General features: G+C 49.4%; 1 protein-coding gene across 2 annotated transcripts in view; it reads right to left on the bottom strand.

Annotated features, from left to right (window-relative positions):
• Nucleotides 1-391: 391 nt before the first annotated feature.
• The window catches only part of DNAJA3 (DnaJ heat shock protein family (Hsp40) member A3), a 29,613-nt gene continuing 9,876 nt past the window's right edge, over nt 392-20,128 (bottom strand). Inside the window, exons 3-12 of one of the 2 annotated variants that reach the window (XM_019468448.2) lie at nt 19,495-19,578; nt 18,567-18,761; nt 17,313-17,465; nt 14,073-14,220; nt 12,958-13,022; nt 10,889-11,017; nt 10,241-10,356; nt 8,886-8,983; nt 2,274-2,390; nt 392-1,616 (exon numbers count right to left, since the gene is read on the bottom strand). In XM_019468448.2, coding sequence (XP_019323993.2) covers nt 2,287-2,390; nt 8,886-8,983; nt 10,241-10,356; nt 10,889-11,017; nt 12,958-13,022; nt 14,073-14,220; nt 17,313-17,465; nt 18,567-18,761; nt 19,495-19,578 — 1,092 coding nt within the window. In that variant the 3' untranslated portion in view covers nt 392-1,616; nt 2,274-2,286. The remainder of the gene's footprint in view (nt 1,617-2,273; nt 2,391-8,885; nt 8,984-10,240; nt 10,357-10,888; nt 11,018-12,957; nt 13,023-14,072; nt 14,221-17,312; nt 17,466-18,566; nt 18,762-19,494; nt 19,579-20,128) is intronic. The other variant, XM_019468449.2, reaches the window with a different exon arrangement.

Below are 20,128 nucleotides of genomic sequence, written 5' to 3'. Positions count from 1 at the left end.
ATTCCTCTGAAAATAATGGAGGAGAAAAAAAAAATCTAGTGAGGAAGACAGTGACATGCAGGGCCCCAAGTAGGCCAACACTGCACATCTTCTCGTGGCCCCCAAAGAAAGTTACACGCCGAGAATTCCAGAACATTCAATCAAATAAGCATAGTCTCATGGAAAGCGCCCCCGCACTGGGATCTTGGAGGGTCAGCATTTGTCAGAGCACCATGTGGCCATCATGGTGCGTGTGCTCTTGGGCTGGAGTGACTCAGTGGATGGGGGCAGCCCCAGGAAGGCCAGAAGTGATGCGGGATGGCCCCCATGTGTAGATGAACATCAGCAACCCCACTGCTGAGCCCCCTGTGAAAAGCAATTTGAACTCTTTCAAAGAAGAATATGACCACAATTTAGGCTTTAAATAACTTTTTGCAGTAATCTTATTTACATGGATACAGAATCATTTTACATTCTTAGATCACAGTAATAGATGCTTTATTTTGTAAATTATGAAGGAAAACAAAAAGGAAACTATTTGTAAGCCTTCTCCATTAGCCTGTCTTACCAGTGGGAGGATCTGGAAGCATGTGGAGCCCGCACACCCTACAAGCTGAGACTGGTGACAGTGTGTTTTGCTCTGGCTGGATGGTGAAACCTTCAACCTCTCAGACTGTGCTTTCCTTTTCTGAACAAACATTTATAGAGACGACAACAGTTCTCAGCACTGAATAGTTTACACACACTTCTAAAAACCGATGTCAGCAATGTGAGTGGTGAGAACCAAGCCAGTGGCAGGCAGAGGGGCAGGTCTCTGGGGTGACAGGCTGTTAGTCGGCCCTGGGCTGTAGCTGTGACCAGCTGGGGTTGAGCAGAAGGGCAAGAGTCCCCCTTAACACCTGCCGCAGGACAACAGAACTCAACAGTCAGGGACGAGAAGCCACCCCACACAGGGTGGAAGGAAGGACCATCCGTCCTGATAAAGATCTCGGCCCATATGGTCAGGAATGACATCTTTGGGGACCCCCTTGGTATGTGCGTCCCCAGGCCCCAAGGCGCCTACGTTCCAGCTGTTTGGGATCTTTGGGACATAAACTCCGACAAGAGCACAGGGTGTCCTGGCTGAGGGGTGGAGGACACTGTGGGACGTGCAAGCTCCAGGTTCCTCAAAAAGACAATCTGGCAGAAAAGACTCATTCCAGAAGCTCCCGGAGGTTTGCTGAGAGGGAAATTAATCACTTCATGACTCAGTGCAGCTTAAGGCTTCATTTTTAAGCTGTAAGCATGGCCTTTAATTCTTTAACTAGTATCTCCACCACTTTTGATTCCAAATTAGAGTTTTAGCTCTGCAAGAAATGTCCAGTTGTTTTACTCTGCCTGAGCTAGAAGAGGCCAAGTTACCTACCCATGGACGGGAAACTTCCACCATCCCTTATGGGTGCCACGCCCTACTGCCCAGGGGCTGTCCCCTAGGACTAGTCCGTGGAGAGGTGTATTGTCACATGGTCTTGCTGTCGCCAAGGTGGTCCAGGGCCTCTGCAGGCAAGGGCGCAGTGTTGCTGTTCCGGAATCCTTCCAGGGCCCTGGCCACACGGAGGGGCTGCTGCTCCCGGCCTAGTTCCCAGTGGACCGTTTTCCTGAGCCAAGACACAAATGGTCACGGTTCACTAGCACTGCAGGAAGAAGGCGCCCTGCGGGTGAGCTTCTATCATCCCTGGGAAGGATCTGCACGAGGAGTCCCAGCCACCAGGGACCAGAACAAGAGAAGAGTGAGTCCCGAGACACCACAGTGAGCGAGCACGACTCATGGCAGCCCCCTGAGGTTTACACGGCCCTGCGGCTCCCAGGCAGGGAACATGACTCCGCAGGAGGTTGGGGGGGGGGGGGGGGGTCTGAGTTCTAGGCCTGGCTCTGCTGTGACTCGCCCTCTGTGACTGTGGGCAGCCTGGTTCCCACCACTGTGGGACGCGGCCCCCCTGGAAGCTGGTGGAAGGAGGACTGTGAGGCACCCCCCCGTGCAACCTCTCCAGAAGTGGACATGGCAGAAGGCCGGCCGCTGCAGTCTGGTTCCACCCAGCACCGCCGGCCAACGCCACCACCCTGCCCTGATGCAGGCCTCTCCACGGGCCGGGAGGCCTGGCTCTTGAGTGGAGCCAGATACACCACACTTACACTGGCAACCCTTCCGAGCCTGGGAGCAGGGAGACGGGGGTATGATATTGGTTAAGGTGAAGGAAAACAGGGTTAGTTCATAGAGGGAAACAAAGGGGGAAGAAACCTTGGGGTTTTCCTACCTCGCCTGGGATATCAGGAGGTAAACATTTTCTTAAGTTTGGAAAGGAATCCCTCCTTGTCCTCCCCAGCCTCAGGCCTAGCCTTGCCTCCTGCGGAGCTATCCATGGTCCTGCCACCTGGGCACAAACAGCAGAAAGAACTGGGGTCAAGGGAGCCACCTCCAGGAGTCCCATCCCTCGCCCCGCCTACCCACACTGGCCACCCAGGGGCTTGCCACTCAAGAAGCCACCAAGCACCACCCTGAGAGGGGAGGGGGTGGCTCCCAGGTCAGCCAGCGTGGCCTCGCCTGTTAGATGACTGAAGCAGAAGGGCCTCTCAGTGCTTTATTTAGTGTATCCCAACTGCTCCTTGAGTCACTGACCCACAACAGGGAAACAAGACAGAGAGAAGGACAGTGACCAGCTAACTCCACCTGAACAACTGTAACAACCGCCAAGTGCCACATGCCTTCCAGGTCAGGCCACGCAGATCCCACAGTAGCTCACTCAATCCTTTACACACAAATTTCACACATTAAAAAACAAAACAACAACAACAGAAACCACGAAAGCACAGAGAGAGTTATATTAGATAGTTTGCCCAAGGTCTCAGAGACGGTAGGTGGTGGGGAGAATGGAGTTCAAACACAAGCAGCGAGGGCCAGAGCCCAAGCTCCTAACAACCAAGTCACTGACTCCAAGCAGGTGAAGAACACATACCAAGACCAAATGACCAGCTTCCACGCTCCATACGTGTGCACCTGGGGTCTCTGGGACACCCAGGGAAGGGACTCGCTGCCTTGTGGAATCCCACGACACGTGCACTTCTTCCCTGTAACAACAGCAGTTGGGCACCCTATGCGTCCCTGGGCAAACTCCCCGTCAAGGGCATGTGACCCTACATGCCCTAGAAACAGGGAAGCTCCTTGGCCGTTTTTTCAGGGCCCAAGCTGAGATTATGGAGATCAACTCTGCTGCATAAATCTGTCCAAGAACTGCCAACCACTAGGCAGGCAGGACAAGCTTCTGCCATGAGCTCCTGTACTCAGCACAGGGTGTGTTTCTAACATGCTAGGTTGTATATGCCAAGTACGATGCATAGCGCAGTAAAAAAGGATCACGGTTCCCAAGATCTTAGTCTAAAATGCCATCATTAGTGAGGGGCGCCTGGGTTGCTCAGTCAGTTAAGTGTCCAACTTCAGCTCAAGTCATGATCTCACGGTTCGTGGATTCAAGCCCCACATCGGGCTCTGTGCTGACAGCTCAGAGCCTAGAACCTGCTTGGGATTGTGTGTCTCCTTCTCTCTCTGCTACTCTCCCCCTTGCACTCTCTCTCAAAAATAAATAAACATTTTTTTTTCATTAAAAAAAAAAAAAAGATGCCTTCATCAGTAAGAGGCCCAAAGATCTGGGCACCAGGCTCCAAGCAGGGGTGGGTGGAGTCGCCCCTGGGTACAGCACCCTGGGCAGTCTCGTGGACCTGGCATGCTCTCAGAGCTCAGAAACGTCTTCAGAGAGAGCAATAGCCCCAAACAAGGATGTGCTAACCAAGGTGTGAGCTATCACCAAAGTCAAGGTGGCTGAGTGATCCCCGACTCCCAGGGCTCCCCAGCAGAGGACCCCGGGCACTGCAGAGTCACCAGAGCAGATCCCCGTGAGAGGTGCCCACCGCCACAGGTTGCAAGGCCATGTGTGCCTTCCCTTAGTCCCTCACATCCCCCGTTCTGACGTGATGCCTTAAGTAACAAAGAGCCTCCTCACACAAAGCAACCCGCAAACCAGAAATTTCCCATCACTCCTGGGCCTCCCTGGACACAGGAGAGGAGAGTATGGACTGATTTTATCGTGCCCTTGCTCTGGGAATGGCAGACCTTTGTGCGTGCGCATGGGTCACTATGAGTTCTAGCTGACGGAGCTTTTAATGTGTGCCACGTACCGTGTCAAATGCTTTACCTACGTGATCTCATTTAATCACGTAAGAACCCTATGAAATACAGGCTGCTATCATTTCCAACTTACAGATGGTAAAGCTGAGGCCTGGAGAGCTGAAGTAATTTGCCCAAGCCTTTACAGATGATAAGGGCAGAGTTGGGGCCTTGCCTCGTCCGTTGCCAAGCTGTTAACTACGAGTCACAAGAGGGCACAGAAACTCAGACTGCCGTCACCCTCCTCCCCGCAACTCTGCTGTCCTCATCATTCAGAAGGTGGGAAACGGTGATGCCCCCACGGCTACAGGTATGTGAGCCACAGTGGTCAAAGGCCCCAGAATAAGCAACCAGTTAACAGGTTAATGATTCACAACAACAAAAATAAAACAACAAAACGCAAACATGCCAAATCACCCTCTACCACCAGGAACTCCGGTCTTATCTCTATTTTAAATTTGGATAAAAGGACTCCTTCAGGAATAAGGTTCACTGGCAGGGACATCAAAGGCTATAAGCACTAAATTTAAAATTCTGAACCAAATGTCAGGAATAAACTACACACATAGATGACAAAGTCTATATACACACAGTTTTTCTAACCTAGGACAGGAGGAGGGATGTGTCCTTACGGATGTCGCGGACATTCAGATGCCTTCTGGTCTCAGGACAGGATACAAACAAAGGCACTGTGCTTCTAAAGCTTCTTTAAATACAGCCAGCATCTACACCTTCAGAAGGTGACCACACCCAGAGGGGCTGCTCAGCCAACACAGAGGTCCAGCCTGAGGCCACAGGTCTCTTCTCTCCTGGGGAAGAGCTTGTACTCCCATCTCTCAGAGTATCTCCCAGCGACATGAGAAAAATGAATTCAAATAAACTCAATCAACATTTCCTGTGAACCAGCCCTGTGCCAGGCGCCATGGAAAGTGTTGGGGGATTCAAAGAAGAAACACGCCAACTTATTAGGCAGGGATTCCAAGTTAGAGCTGCCTGATAGCTGTTTATACTGTGATCCCAGGGGAAGAGTAACAATCATCCCAGGAATATGGGCCAAAATGTTTTTTCCATCGGCACAAGCTTCTCTTAAGAGAAGGGTTCAGGGGCGCCTGGGTGGCTCAGTCGGTTAAGCGCCGACTTCAGTTCAGGTCACGATCTTGCGGTCTGTGAGTTCGAGCCCCGCATCGGGCTCTGGGCTGATGGCTCAGAGCCTGGAGCCTGCTTCTGGTTCTGTGTCTCCCTCTCTGTCTGCCCCTCCCCTGTTCATGCTCTGTCTCTCTCTGTCTCAAAAATAAATAAACGTTAAAAAAAAAATTTTTTTTTAAAAAGAGAAGGGTTCAGTACGTATCTGGGGCTCAGTGCTTGCTGTCTTCTCCCGTTATCTATAAGCTGGATGACGGCACGGACTCTGTCTCTCTCTGTGTCATCTCTTAGCACGTAACAAATGCTAAAGGAACTTATGTTTGAAGAAACAGAGACCGAGAGGACTCCAGGACCTGACTTCTGGGGACCGGGGCCGCCCTGCAGGTGGAGGTGCAGGTCTATACACACAGCCTGACTCCCTGAGCCGACTACACACACAGGCTGAGCCAGCAAAGTACCTCTCGTTCTACTAAAATTTTGTCTTTTCCTTCATCTTCCTCCTGCCAGCACCCTGTGTGAAGGTCAACGCTGCCAACTCTGTCGGAGAGGAGAAACGGCAGGTGGGATTCCCAGACAGTGAGCTCTGGAACTGCTTTCTACAACTCCAGGTAAATGTATGTGTACTGTCACCAAGAGTTAACGAGGACCCAGAAGCACAAACCCTGAGCCACACTGTCTCTAACTCAGTCTCGCAATAATAGACTTTGCCGACTCCCTGTGTCTTCTATGCTCCGCCCTGAGTACTGAGAGTCCCTGAGTGCACGGTGTCTTTCTGGACTTTCTGATTCACAGAATGGGGAAGAAGCAAGGGTCAGCTGTTAAGGTTTTCACCAGCTGTACTAGGGACCAAAAATAGGCAAGGGATATTAAATCCCCCAAACCTTTTGGGTCGGTTTCCTATGTAATTATATCTACTCCAAATGCCCTTCAGGTGCCCTTTTCCCTAATGAAAGTATAGACGCCCAGAAATCAGTTTGTACCTGACAGCTCCTGTCAGGTTCTGAGGGCTCCCTGACTCACGTGTATTTGGAGGCTACTAAAAAGGTGATCTGAGGGGCTCCTGGGTGGCTCAGTCGGTGAGCGTCCGACTTCGGCTCAGGTCGTGATCTCATGGTCCGTGAGTTCGAGCCCCATATCGGGCTCTGTGCTGACAGCTCAGAGCCTGGAGCCTGCTGTCTCCCTCTCTGTCTGCCCCTCCCCTGCTCATGGTCTGTCTCTGTCTCAAAAAAAAAAAAAAAAAGTGATCTGAGTAACACTTTATTCCACGAAGCAATGATACCTGAACATAACTGTTTCTTTTTTTTTTATTTAAAAAAAATTTTTTTTAACGTTTATTTATTTTTGAGACAGAGAGAGACAAACCATGAACGGGGGAGGGTCAGAGAGAGAGGGAGACACAGAATGTGAAACAGGCTCCAGGCTCCGAGCTGTCAGCACAGAGCCTGACGCGGGGCTCGAACTCACGGACTGCGAGATCATGACCTGAGCCGAAGTCGGCTGCTTAACCGACTGAGCCACCCAGGCGCCCCTGAACATAACTGTTTCTAACATAACTTCAGTTTAGGTTTTGTTAAATGTTTGAAATAAGAGATTCAGACTCTACTTAAATAAATATGACCCACTGTTAGTGAGGTTGTCAGGAAATGAGAATTATAAGTACTGTCGTATTTTCACATGCAGATTGCAAAATAACTGTCTTCACAGTATAATGAAATTTAGCCATGTCTGGGCAGCATTCTTTGAAGCCAATTCTAAGATTCTTAAATGCTATTTTAAAAATTATGTCCAGGGCCCCTGGGTGGCTCAGTGGGTTAAGCGTCTGACTTCGGCTCAGGTCATGATCTTGCAGTTTGTGAGTTCGAGATCTTGCAGTTTGTGAGTTGGGCTCTGTGCTGACAGCTTAAAGCCTAGAGCCTGCTTCAGATTCTGTGTCTCCTCCTCTCTCTGCTCCTCCCCCACCTACACTCGGCCTCTCTCTCTCTCTCTCATAAATAAACATTAAAAAAAAAATTACATCTGGGAGCCAAATTTCCCACGAGAACACAGCTCTGAAATGACAATGAAAGTGAGTAGGGAAAAAAGAATTTGGCGTACTACGTCACTTTACAACAACTTTTCAGAAATGCGCTCAATTCATGCATCAGAGTTAAACTATGCTCAACAAAATTATGTCAATAAAAATTTAAAAGGAAGAAGTGACAAAGTGTCTGTCACACCAGAGGTTCCCAATAAATCCAGGCTGAGTGAGGGCGGGGAACTAGCTATGAGGACAAGGAACCACAGAAGTCACGAGGGTTCAAAGGATACTCATAAGCTGACTGTATGATCAACTCTCAAGTTAAACTACCAGAAAAGAGTTTAACAAAAACACCAATGTTCTAATCTAGTGAACAAGGCCCGCGTCACGACTCACAGGGCCGACCTCAAGTTCTCCTGTGGTTGGGAGAGGAGGAAAATCTCCCCTGCCAGGTGACTGGGAACATTTGCAATTCAGGAAGCACAACTACAATTACGTGGAACGGCTATTTCCACTTTTCAGTAGAAGGGCTGTAACAAGAGTGTAAGAAATCCAGGTACCAAACCTTTCCATGTTTGGTCAGGCTCCCGACAGGCTTTGTGGTGGCTGCTTTGTCACAGACGACCTGGCCCCCTGGACTCCACAGAAGCCCAGCAAGTCCACGCAAAGGCAGTTGCTGCTGGGACCTCCAGCCCTAGGCTCCAAGACCAGCCCTCCCTTCCTGGAAACCCACCCCTGGATGCCATCACCTGCTCTGAGTGACCACACACTCCCTAGTGCCGTTCAGGCTCTGAGGACAAGGGAGGGGCATCCAGGACCCACACAAGCAGAATGATGTAAGGGGGGAACACCCGTGCAGCTGAGGCCAGTTCACCACGCAGCTCGCCCCATCCCGGGCCGAGTCCCCACCAACGGAGGACCAGCATCTCCTCCGCAGGGCCCCCACCTCCCACGGGAAGAGGAGCTGCAGCAGAGGCGGCCATCACCACAGCCTGTGCCTGCCAGCATTTTGGTATCAAATAGCTGGTATTAAAAACACTCTATAGATACAGCCTGACATCCGAGCTCAGGGTAAACGCAGCATTTGTTCGCTGCCGGACGAACTCAAAGTTAGACCTGCTGTGCACAGGCAGGTTTGCGCTCGGTCGACTGGCTTTTTTACGGCTTTGGTAGCTATCACTTACAAGACACTCTGAAATCTTGGGGAGGCGTTCTGGGTCAGGATTGCATAAAGTCTTCCCATCTGTCTCCTCCTTAAGCTGTTACAAGGAATCTCATGTGGGGATGTGCCCAAGGTCACAGGGCGAGCGGCAGAACCACGGATAGAACTCAGAACAGCTCTCGCAGACACATGGCTGCCCTCCGGCAGGAGGCGAGCTGACACTCTCTGACCTCTGCACACACAGGGCAAGTTAGAGTGGCCGGCAGGAGGCTGTTCCTGGCTCCCAGCGCCCCTCTGTCATGCTCCCCGCAAGGGCAGACCCCAACGTGTTTCTGAACCATGCACCCTCCAAGGACTGAGAGGCCTTCCACGTGTTGCCACCTTACCCGTGCTTGTATTGGTGACACCATTCACCGTCCCCTCCACGTCGGTCTCATCCTCGGCGTAGCTCAGGATCAGGCTCTGCTGCCGGCTTGTGAGTCTCCTGTGGAGCAAACAAATTGAGTGTTTCCTCTGGGCAGCCCTTTAAATGATGGGCTGGGCCGGTTTCCACGTAAGCATGTGGAAAATGTGGGGACACAATAAGGCAGAGGCACACACCCAGAACCTAAGAGCCACCCCCTCAAAGCTTCAATAAAGAAAACCTGAATTACACTGATCATGGTGAGCACTGCATAACATATCAAACTGTTGAATCTTTATGTTGTACACGTGAAACTAATATAACACTGTAAGTCGATTATACTTCGATAATAAAAATATTTAATTCTTTGTTTATTTAGTTTGAGAGAGAGCACACCTGTGCATGCATGTACAAAAGGACATAGAGAGAGGGAAAGAGAGAGCCCCGACGAGGACCTTGATCTCATGAACTGTGAGATCATGACGTGAGTCAAAATCAAGAGTTGGATGGTTAACCGACTGAGCTACCCAAGCACCGTGATTAAAAAAAAAAAAAAAAAAAAAAAAAAAATCTCCTAAAATACCTTAAGTTGAGGGGGGAGGGGCTCTTATAAGTGTCATATGTAGAAAGTTAACTAATTAAAAGGAGCACCAGGGGGCACCTAGGTGGTTCAGTAGATTAAGCGTCTGACTTCCGTTCAGGTCATAATCTCATGGTTCATGGGTTCGAGCCCCACGTTGGGCTCTCTGCTGTCTACGCAAGCCCACTTCAGATCCTCTGTCCCCTTCTCTCTGCCACTCCCCTGCTCATTCTCTCTCTCTCTCTCTCTCTCAAAATAAAAAAAACCTTTTAATTAAAAAAAAAATAGTGCCAGAAATTTCGCTCACCCTCCCCAATAGGGTGAGCCATGCCTATCCTGGATGCCACAGCACTCGACTCAAACCTTTCTCCCAAAGAACGGAGACGTCATGTGCTATGATCCAGTTACAGATTCGTGTCTCCCACGAGACCCCCAGTGCCCTGAGAGCAGTAATGATAAAACCAACAACAGCAGCTATTGCTAAGTGTTCCTTATGTATTATTCAGTTTTCCAGCAACTAATGAGGGTGGCCTTATTATGCCCACTTTGCAGATGGAGAACCTGGGCAGGACACATCTGACTGTAAGGTAGAAATAACTGGCACAAGCCTCAGTGCTTACGGCAGCGGACCCACAATGGGCCGGGCGGTCTGGCTCGGCATAAGGCCTGGCAGGTAAAAAGCCCTCAAAACCGGGTCCTGCTAGGTGGGGAAAATGCAGAGATTGGGCAGACCTCACCATGGTTACGTGGGCACGCACTTTGGAACTCTTATCTTGATGTGAATGTAGTGATCTCCATAGCCGTAGCTGTTAATCCGGGGGATACCTTTCCCACTCATCCGAATCTTCTGGTCTGTCTGAATCCCAGGGGGTATCTATAAAGAAAAGAAATCTGTGGTTTTCCTTGGTCTACAGTTGCTCAAATGGAAACATTTCACTACACTAAGACTCACTCCTTGGAAAGAACTCCCATTCAGGTTTCCAGACATCCACATGGAAGCTGGCTAAACCGGGGTCCACCTGGAGCAGAGCCCAAAACAAGCATGTGGGGGCAGGCAGTTCAGGAAGCTGAGCCCACAGCAGGAGTGAGGGAGCACAGAGAGTGTGACCTGGGAGGGGGCAAAGCCAACACAGGGGCACAGTGCTGGGGCTGCTCCCTGGTGCCAGCAGAGGCGTGGATGTGACCCAGGACCTGCCTTCACTGGTGATTCCTTCATCAGGGTCTACAGTCTGTGATTCACACCCAAGGAATGGCCTAACATTCCTCTACTTCCCCCAGACCCCATCACTGAGTCTCCAACAGGCTGCTTGGCCACAGGTTCTAGCCACTTCTCAGCCGGTTCACAGAGGGGAAAAAAAAAATAGCAACGAAGGACAAGAGTGGCAAACACGTTCTCGGCCTCTTACCGTCACGTTAATCGTCTCGTACAGGCCTTGCGCTCTGGCTGTCCCCCCAAGAAGAGCCTGAGCTATGGAAATAAAGAGGTCGGAGTGGATGTCTGCACCGTCCCTCCGGAACACGGGGCTTTTCTGCACCTACGGTCCAAGCAGGAGAGATGTGGTTATGCGTGCAGAAGTCCTTCTCGAGACTGGACAACAGCCCATCTCAGCAGCCTGGGCACAGGGTCCGGCATGCGATACGCTGCTTCTTTGCTGAAGAGCACAGCATCAAGGGAGAGGATGTACTTTTGCCAAAGCAGAACATGACCCCAGGCTCCGGGAGTTACAGGTCAGATTCATTTCTACATAGCGACACAAGAGTGTCGGTCTCAGATCAAGCCGTCCCAATGGGCAAATAAAAAAAGTAAAATTGGCTTATTAAACATAAAAAAAAAAAAAGCTTACTCTACTGGCAGGTATAAGGAAACAGAGATTAGTACATCTACAAAGGCACAGTTTATTTTCCAAACAGTCATCTGGTACAAACTACCTTCAAGACAGACAGCAGTGGAATGATTCTGATGCACAAGCACTACTTTTGGGGCCTCAAAGACACTTCTTGCCTTGCAGTGATTTCCCCTCTCTCTGTTCTTGTCTATTATCAGGTGGGAGCAGGGTCTGAAACTCCCGCCAAGCCCACTGGAGAGCCTGGCTGACAGCTGGCTGCCTTTGTCTTTGATTCCTCGTCTAGCACTTCACGCTTTACGGTATTTTTATCTGTGTTTTAAATTACAAAATATCTCACACACGCATGAACAGGACAAGTAGGGGCGCCTAGATGGCTCAGTAGGTTAAGCGTCAGACTTTAGCTCAGGTCATGATCTTGCAGTTCGTGGGTTCGAGACCCGTGTCGGGCTCTGTGCTGACAGCTCAGAGCCTGGAGCCTGCCTGGGATTCTGTGTCTCACGATGGACACATCCTCTCTCTGCCCCTCCCCCACTGGTATTCTGTCTCTCTCTCAAAAATAAATAAAACACTAAGAAAAAATTTTTTGAACAGGCAAAGTAAATTACATCACACACGCAGAACGCCCACAACCCAGTGGAAGTAATAAAACATCGCGATGCAGTGAAGCCCCTGGCTCCTCCCCCTCCAGAGTGGCCCCACGCTGACTGTAGCAGTTCTCATTCCCACATATGTATGTGTCCCCAAATAATATGTAGCACCCTGTCACGTGCTTTAAAAGTGTTTATAGACAGTCTCCCTCCCTGCATCCACTCGCAATCTGCTTTCTTTCCCTCAAAGTAACTGAGAAGTCTCAGTTGTGCTGAACGTATGGCTCTGGTTTCTTCCCGCGGCTGCTCTGAGGCACTCTGGCCACAGCACGGTTCTCTCATTCACTCTCTTATCCGAGGGCAGCAGACTGTCGTCAGTGTCTTGCTATTATGAGTGAGGGTGTCTTGCACACAGCCTGTGCCTTCCCCTGCTGCGCTCACATGGCTTTCCTGGGGCACCCGGCAGAAATGTGGGGACAAGAACTGTATCTCCTTTACCATCTCCTGTCTCAGAAACCAGGTCTGTCTCTGCACACAGTAGGTAAAACTGCACCTTTGGCTCTTACCACCCCCACGAACAATTTGATACATAAATTTAAAATCACAAGGAGGGGGGTCTGGGTGGCTCAGTCAGTTGAGCATCCAACTCTTGGTTTCGGCTCAGGTCATGATCTCATGGCTTCGTGGGATCAAGCCCCACATCAGGCGCCCTGTGCTGGCAGTGCAAAGCCTGCTTGGGATTCTCTCTCCCTGTCTCTCTGCCCCTCTCCCACTTGTGTGGTCTCTGTTTCTCTCAAAATAAGTAAATTTTTAAAAAAATCACAAAGAGATGCATTCTATATTTTTATGTGTCCTATGTTTTCCAACTTATAAAAATCTTGAGGAAACTGTTCTGTCCAAACGTAGCACAAAGGCTTGACGTGATACATGTTTCATAACCCCACCAAGGTGGCCACTGTTTCCCTTAGACACACCCCCATGAGCACCCACCTCCCTGCAAGAGGGCAAGGACCCGAGAAGCTGTGCGAGCAGAGCACCCACCCTGAATGTGATGAAAATTTCTCTTTTTCCGACAGGCATCCGCACCGTCTGGCCATCCTCGACTCCTGTAAGAACAAAAGTTCAAAAGGGAACATTTATTTGGGGACCTCCCATGGAGTTTCCTGCCCTAAATCCATTTACAAACCACTGACTTCCTTACCCGTTCCTATTAATGAGGAACAACACAATTATCCACAGTACATCCAATGTGTGTAACTTCTCAAAGGAGCAAGTACAGCAAGTGATCCCCAAACAAGAGCGCCTTCTATTCGTTTATCCAAGTTCCCTGGACACCTGCTCCTAGCAGGTCCATGTAGCATGTCGGTGAGTTTAGAATTTAGTAGGGGAGACAGCTATCACCCAAATAACAACACTAACAAGTGCATCATTACAAACAGAAACGTGTTTGTAGAAGCAAGGACAAAGGACATCTAAGGAACAGGGAGAGTTCCAGAAGCTGCTCTAGAGAGGCAACACTCAAGCTAGCAGCTCTGGGAGAAGAGTTAACCCGCTGAGAAAAGAAGGTGGAAAGTGAGCTTCAGACACAGGGAGTGACATATGACAAGGCTCTGTCTAGAGGCATTATGGCCCATTCGAAGAGCTGCATGAAGGCAGCTGCAGGAAGGCCGCAGGGCAGGCAACAAGAGGAGAGGCTGCAGAGGCCAGAAGGGGCTGAGACAGGTGGCATTTCTCACCCCAGGAGTCATTGCACAGGCTTCAGGACAAGTGACACGATCAGACTGCCCTGCAGAAAGTCCATCCTGGGAACAAGACCCAGCTGGCGAGAGCAGTTACAGGCGGCCCCTGGGGGCTAGGAGGAAGGGGTAGTGGTGCAGACAGGGCTGGCCACAGTGACAATGCTGGCCTCGTTGAACGAAGGTGGAGGAGCTCCACAGGGGAGCAGAGCGGGCGTGTCAGGTACCTTCTGCCCACGAGGCATGCAAGGGTAGATTTTAAGGACAACTAGTACAGAGAGGAAAACGCAAGGAGATTCCAGTTCCCCCTCCAATCCGGGGCTCCAGATCCTTCACCACAGCTTTTACAACAGCCCAATCACAGGGAAACAAAGGTCCCAGCTGTCCCAGCCCCGGTACGTGGAGGAGCCCAGGACCCACCGGCAGGCACAGGGATCACCACTTTCTTCTTCTGCTTGGCCTGTCCGGCTCCTCTGCATATCACGCAGGGAGTCGTGATGATGGAGCCTCGGCCACCACACCTCCGACACGTGGAGCGCATCACAAAGGGGCCTGTATTTATGGTTTCCTGATAAAGAGACGAAAAAGACGGAACCCTTAAGTACACAGGTAAACTCTAATGGCCAAGCCTCTGGGAACACAATGCACGGCAGAGAAATGTTTCATCAAAGACTCGTGTTCTGTGTGAACACGCACTAAAACATACTGCCTAAGAACACAGGGACCCAGACCTTTCTCCCAAAGGATGCAAACGTCATGCAAGATGATGCAGTCACAGATGTGTGGAAAACACTCTGGCAGCTATGAGAACTGAGTGTGCATCTGTGGGGCTGTGCCCTACAGACCACACTCGTGCAACAGCGTACGTCCCTTGCAGCCTGGGTGGCCACCAGGAGTGAGCTGCCTGAAAAATCATGGTGTAACCACATTAACAGAACACTGCACATGGGTGAGAAATGCTTTCTGAGATCACTGAGTTGTAAAAATCGAAGCAAACGCTGCAGCACCATGTACAGAGTGCTACCTTGGGTTACTGGAACCTCCACACAGATGGCTTGAAATGTGCATGTCCGTCTAAAGCAGGATACACAAGAAGGTCACTAGAGCTGTGCCTCTAAGGAGGATGCCTGGAACAATTAGGGGGTGGGGCTTGGGGAGGGACACTTAACTTTTCACTGTACTTTCGTTTTTCCTTCAGAATTCTGTACCGTGTGCAAATATAAACACGTACATTTTTAAACATGATAAATTTTAAATTAGAGACATTTTAAATGTAAGAATTATTTGTCCCAGCAATTCCACCTTTGGAGGTCTGTGTCACAGAAAGTAGAGGCATCAGATGGAAGGCCATATGTGTAGAGGGTTTTCCTGTAGCACTGAAACCTAAGTATTAAGTTGGAAAATGAGATCTGCATGTATCGGCCTGGAGGAATGGGCATGATCCATCAAAGACCAAAGCAAGTTGCACAACAAAGAGTATGTGTAATATACTCTCATTAGAAAGTTTTTGCTTTAAAAAGAAATTTTTTTGTATGGAGACAGAGACTGAGTTGTGGAAAGAACACCTCAAGTTACGAACTTGGGAGTCCAGGCAAGGGGCGATTACTGACGTTTTCTTTATGTATTCCTCCGACTGTTGTGTCAGAACAAGTACTTTTCGATAATTTACAAAACAGGCAGGGGGACGCCTAGGTGGCTCAGTCAAGTGAATATCTGACTTGATTTTGGCTCAGGTCATAATCCCAGGGTCGTCCTATGGAGCCCTTGTTGGGGTCTGTGCTGAGTATGGAGCCTGCTTGGGATTGTCTCTCTCCCTCTGTCCATCTGCCCACTCGTGCACGCACTCTCCCGCCCTCTCTCCCCCTTTCCCGCTTTCTAAAAAAAAACAAAACAAAATGAACAGTGTAAAGAAGTTAGGTTAAACAAAAGAAGTAACCACTTTCTAACCAGTGAGGAGCTGGGGGTAGTAGCCACAGACCACAAGGCCCCACCAGCTGTGGGAGGGGCTGGGGGCCAAGAGGCCCCTGAAGGATGGGGGTGCGCAGGGAGGATGGGGGAGAGGACACTCAGGGGCGGGGGGCAGAACGAGCAGCACCACGCCAGCAACAGGGGCTGCCTGCCTCCTTGCTCCTGGGGCACCAGTGGTGGGGGCCGGGGGAAGATAGGGAGGACCCAGCCCCCCTTTCTTCCCACATGGCCCTCAGGTACAGTGAGAACAGGGCAGTAGTGGCCTCAGGGACCAGACTAGCTGCTCTGGGTGGCCAGGTTTCTCTTTTGTTTTCTCAGCAATCGCTGTTGTAATCAGAGGGGCACTACTCTCTTTAAAAGGTAACTGTTCGGGGCGCCTGGGTGGCTCAGTCGGTTAAGCTTCTGACTTCGGCTCAGGTCATGATCTCACGGTCCGTGAGTTCGAGCCCCGCGTCAGGCTCTGGGCTGATGGCTCGGAGCCTGGAGCCTGCTTCCAACTCTGTGTCTCCCTCTCTCTCTGCCCCTCCCCCGTTCATGCTCTGTCTCTCTCTGTCCCAAAAATAAATAAAAAGTTAAAAAAAAAAAAAAAAAAAAAATTTAAAAGGTAACTGTTCAGCTCCCAGAGGTTTCAGGAATGGTTACAGAGAGGCAGTACACCCCATTTTTCAGTCTCTTACAATCAACGCGGTGATCTGGAGTTCAGAAGTCAGTATGTGCCTCACCACAACTTCCTCATTAATCTCAAAGGGAAAATTAACAACTTTACAGTGAAGAAACCTGGTGGACACTATCTTAACTAACTACTCATGATCCAATGTCACGTCATCACTAATGGGACAAACTGACACCTCACGACTCCTGACGTGATCCAGTGTCAAGGGCACTACCCCTCTGTGACGTTTCACCAAAAATGTGTGATCTGAATCTGGTCATGAGAAAATATCAGATGAACCCCAATATAAAGGGCATTCTACAAAACAGCTGGCCTGTAATCCTAAAAAATGTCAAGGTCATAAAGAAAAAGAAAGGCCGAGAAACCGTTCCCAGATTAAAGGAGACAAAAGATATGACAACCAAACACTATGCAAAATCCCAGCATGGATCCTGGATCAGGAAAAAAAGGACATTGTAAGGACAAGTGAACACATGAGAATGAGTACAGAAAATGGTATTCTAGCAACGTTAAATTTCCTGATAGTGACAACTGTGTTGTGGTTGCATAAAAGAACATTCTTGTTCCTTGAAAATACACAACAGATATGACAGTGCAAATGGGACAGAATGTTAACAACTGGTGAATCTGGGTAAGGAATAAGGGAGTGGCTCTTTATACTGTTCTGTATGTTTGTATTATATAAAAAACTTACCAAAAGAAAAAAATGATTACACTTCAAGCAAAATTTAAACCCCCCGCCCCCCAGCAACGGTTTCAAATTACCAAAATTTTCAGGGAAGTGTATTTTCAGGGAAGACAGCACAGGATCACTGACCAAGACAGAGTACTCTTGGGAAAAGAAAGATCTAGATAAAACAGTCCCACCTAGTCACAGACACTCAAAAGCACCAAGCACTGCCAGATAACTCTCCAAGGCTATCCACAGGAGTGTAGAAAAAGGGCCGGCAAGGGGTGTGGGGGGCCCAGAGGCGGGGGATCCCAGGCGGGGGGGGTGGGGGGCTCTGCCACACTCTCACCATGCCGGAGCCGCCGCAGTAATGGCAGTTCTGCATCTTGGTGCCAGGCTCGTTCCCCTTGCCGTCACACCGCTCGCAGGTGTCAGTGATGTTCACGGTGAACTCCTTGTTGACCCCCTTGGCAGCCTGATTAAACGTCAGCTCCATGATGTACTAAAGAAGTCAGAGGGCAGCCTGTCATCTTTGGTTAATTACCAAAGTGATCCTCCACTTTGAAAGTAAAGGAGGGCAATGGTCAGCGGTTTTCATTCACGTTACCTCTTCTTTTAAAGTGGGCTTTATTCTTTAAGACGGTTTTACACGTTTATAAAATTGAGAGGGAGGTATCAGGATCGCCCCCTGCCCCCACACATGCACAGCCCCCACCAGGGTCAGCATCTGTCACCGGGACGTCCATTTTTTATCAAGGATGAACCCACATGGACACATCAGAGTCCCCCAAAGCTCGTCTTTCACTTCAGGGTCCACCCTTGGTGGTGTATTTCCTAAGGGCCTGAACAAATGTATGACACGGGTCTGTTGTTACAAAATCATAGAGGACTTTCACTAAATGTGAAATTTCACCAAAAATCTTCCATGCCCCACCTGTTCATCTCTTCACCCAGCTACTTATTTTTTAACTCACCTGTCCTCTGCCAAGTAGGAATGGATGGGACTCGACTGACTCTGCCCTACATCTCAGGATTTTCAAGAGGGAATGCTTGTTTTAAGTGAAAATGTACTTTTCAACAAACTGTTCACAGATAATATTTGTACATGGTCCTTATAGACAGCTCGAATGATCCCCAAACATAATTTAAGTCATAAAACATGCTCCCTCTCTCAGCTCTGATAATGTCTTATTAGGACATAAATATGCAAGAGGTAGAATTGGTGTTGTGTCTCCGTTCTGGTACCGAGCTCTTCTACAATAATGCAGCAAGCTCCAGACAAAACGCACCCGAATCATGGACCCTCAAAGCCTTCGCCTCAGGCTGCCTGATTAAGCAATTGTACAGCTAAAAAGGATTACCTACATGGTAATCCTACATGGATTACCTACATGGTTTTTCTTAAATATGGGAATTATTTCCTACCAAAATGGCTGCCTCCAGATCATTCCATCGAAGCTGCTTTGGGTTTTGTTTTTTTTTTTTTTCTGTTGTTGTTGTTGTTTTTTTTTTTTTTTTTTTTTTTTGAGAAAAAGAAACATAAAATGTTTGCCTCACAATGAGCGGCTAAAATGTGAATGATTCTTTAAAACAAGGAGCCTACCTCCTGAGGCTGACTGAATACACTCTGGAAATCCCCAAAAGAAGAGGATGAGAATTCCCCGAAGATCTTCCTGAAGAGCTCCTCGGGGTCGACAGTGGGGCCCCCTTTCCAGTAGCTCTGTCCGGAGGCGCCGGCGTCCGAGCCCGCAGAGCCGTAGGTGTCATACTGTCTCCTCTTCACTTCGTCACTCAGCACCTACAGGAAAAGGCCCGGCGGTCAGGCGCCACCAGGTCTCCCGAGGCCCAGGACACGGCACAAGTTCACACCGTGTGTACAGGTAAGGGTGCTGGATCAGCATTAAATTTCCTGCTTTTGACAAGCGTACTGTGGTTAACGTAAAAGAATGTTCTTGGTCTTAGAAAATTCACACTCGAGTACTGAAGAATAAAGAGATACGGCGTCTGTGACGTACTTTCAGATGGCTGGGGGATGTGCACACTCATACAGCAGGTACACGATACTCTACGTATCCTGAGTCCCTACAGACCCTCTAAGTCTGGGAAGGTCGCTCTGGAACGGCTCAGCAGCCCGCCACAGTGTGCGCTTCATCCCTCTGACTACATTTCAAGTTCCTCACGGGCGGCCTCCTACTTTTACAATACGCACCATCCCACTAGACAGAGATGCCCTAAGGAGGGGGGTCAACAAATAAGTGTGGAATTAATTAATCCAACCAGGAGCTCCCAGACCTGGCTATAAATCAGATGACCTGGGAGCTCTGTTAATACAGATTATCAGACCATTTCCTACTGAGATTCCAAGTGAGATCTAGCAGGAGACCTGGCAATCTTTTCTTCAAGGAGGTAATCTGGTATGGGACAGTCTTCACAATGGACCTTATGACATGTCAGGTCACCCTGGGCAGCACACGCTGATGTACCCACACAGCTGAATGACAGTGACTGCACACACAGGTAGGTCGCATTACCTCATAGGCTTCTGCCAGCTGGGAGAACTTCTCCTTGGCTTTGGGATCATCCTTGTTTGTGTCTGGGTGGTATTTCTTGGCCAGCTAAGGGAGAAAACCATAAATTACAATGGACACATGATGATTACTAACACTGGACCTCAAATAACAGTCACAATCTCACCTCCCTTACAGCATTAGTCTGTTTTGAGATTTTGCGACCAACAGCAATTTTTTTTTAATGTATGTTTGTTTGTTTATTTTTTGAGAGACAGAAAAAGAGTGCATGGGTGGGGTGGGGAAGGGCAGAGAGAGAGGGAGACACAGAATCTGAAGCAGGCTCGAGGCTCTGAGCTGTCAGCACAGAGCCTGATGTGGGGCTTGAACTCACGAACTGTGAGATCATGACCTGAGCCAAAGTCAGACGCTTAACCGACTGAGCCACCCAGGAGCCCCATCAACCAACAGCAATTCTTAAAACAAGGCCTAAGACTTTAAAATAAACCATCTCTTGCAGCAACTGGGTTACTCAGTCAGTTAAGTGTCTGACCAACTCTTGGTTTCGGCTCAGGTCATGATCTCACACTCTGTGAGATCGAGTCCTGCATTGGGCTCTGCGTTGGCAGCATGGAACGTGCTTGGGATCCTCTCTCCT

Source organism: Panthera pardus, unplaced genomic scaffold, assembly GCF_024362965.1.
Source record: "Panthera pardus isolate Hobbes unplaced genomic scaffold, ASM2436296v1 HiC_scaffold_4, whole genome shotgun sequence".
NCBI classification, from domain to species: domain Eukaryota; kingdom Metazoa; phylum Chordata; class Mammalia; order Carnivora; family Felidae; genus Panthera; species Panthera pardus.
Note: the sequence above shows the minus strand (reverse complement) of the source record. Positions and strands in the feature narration are given on the sequence as shown.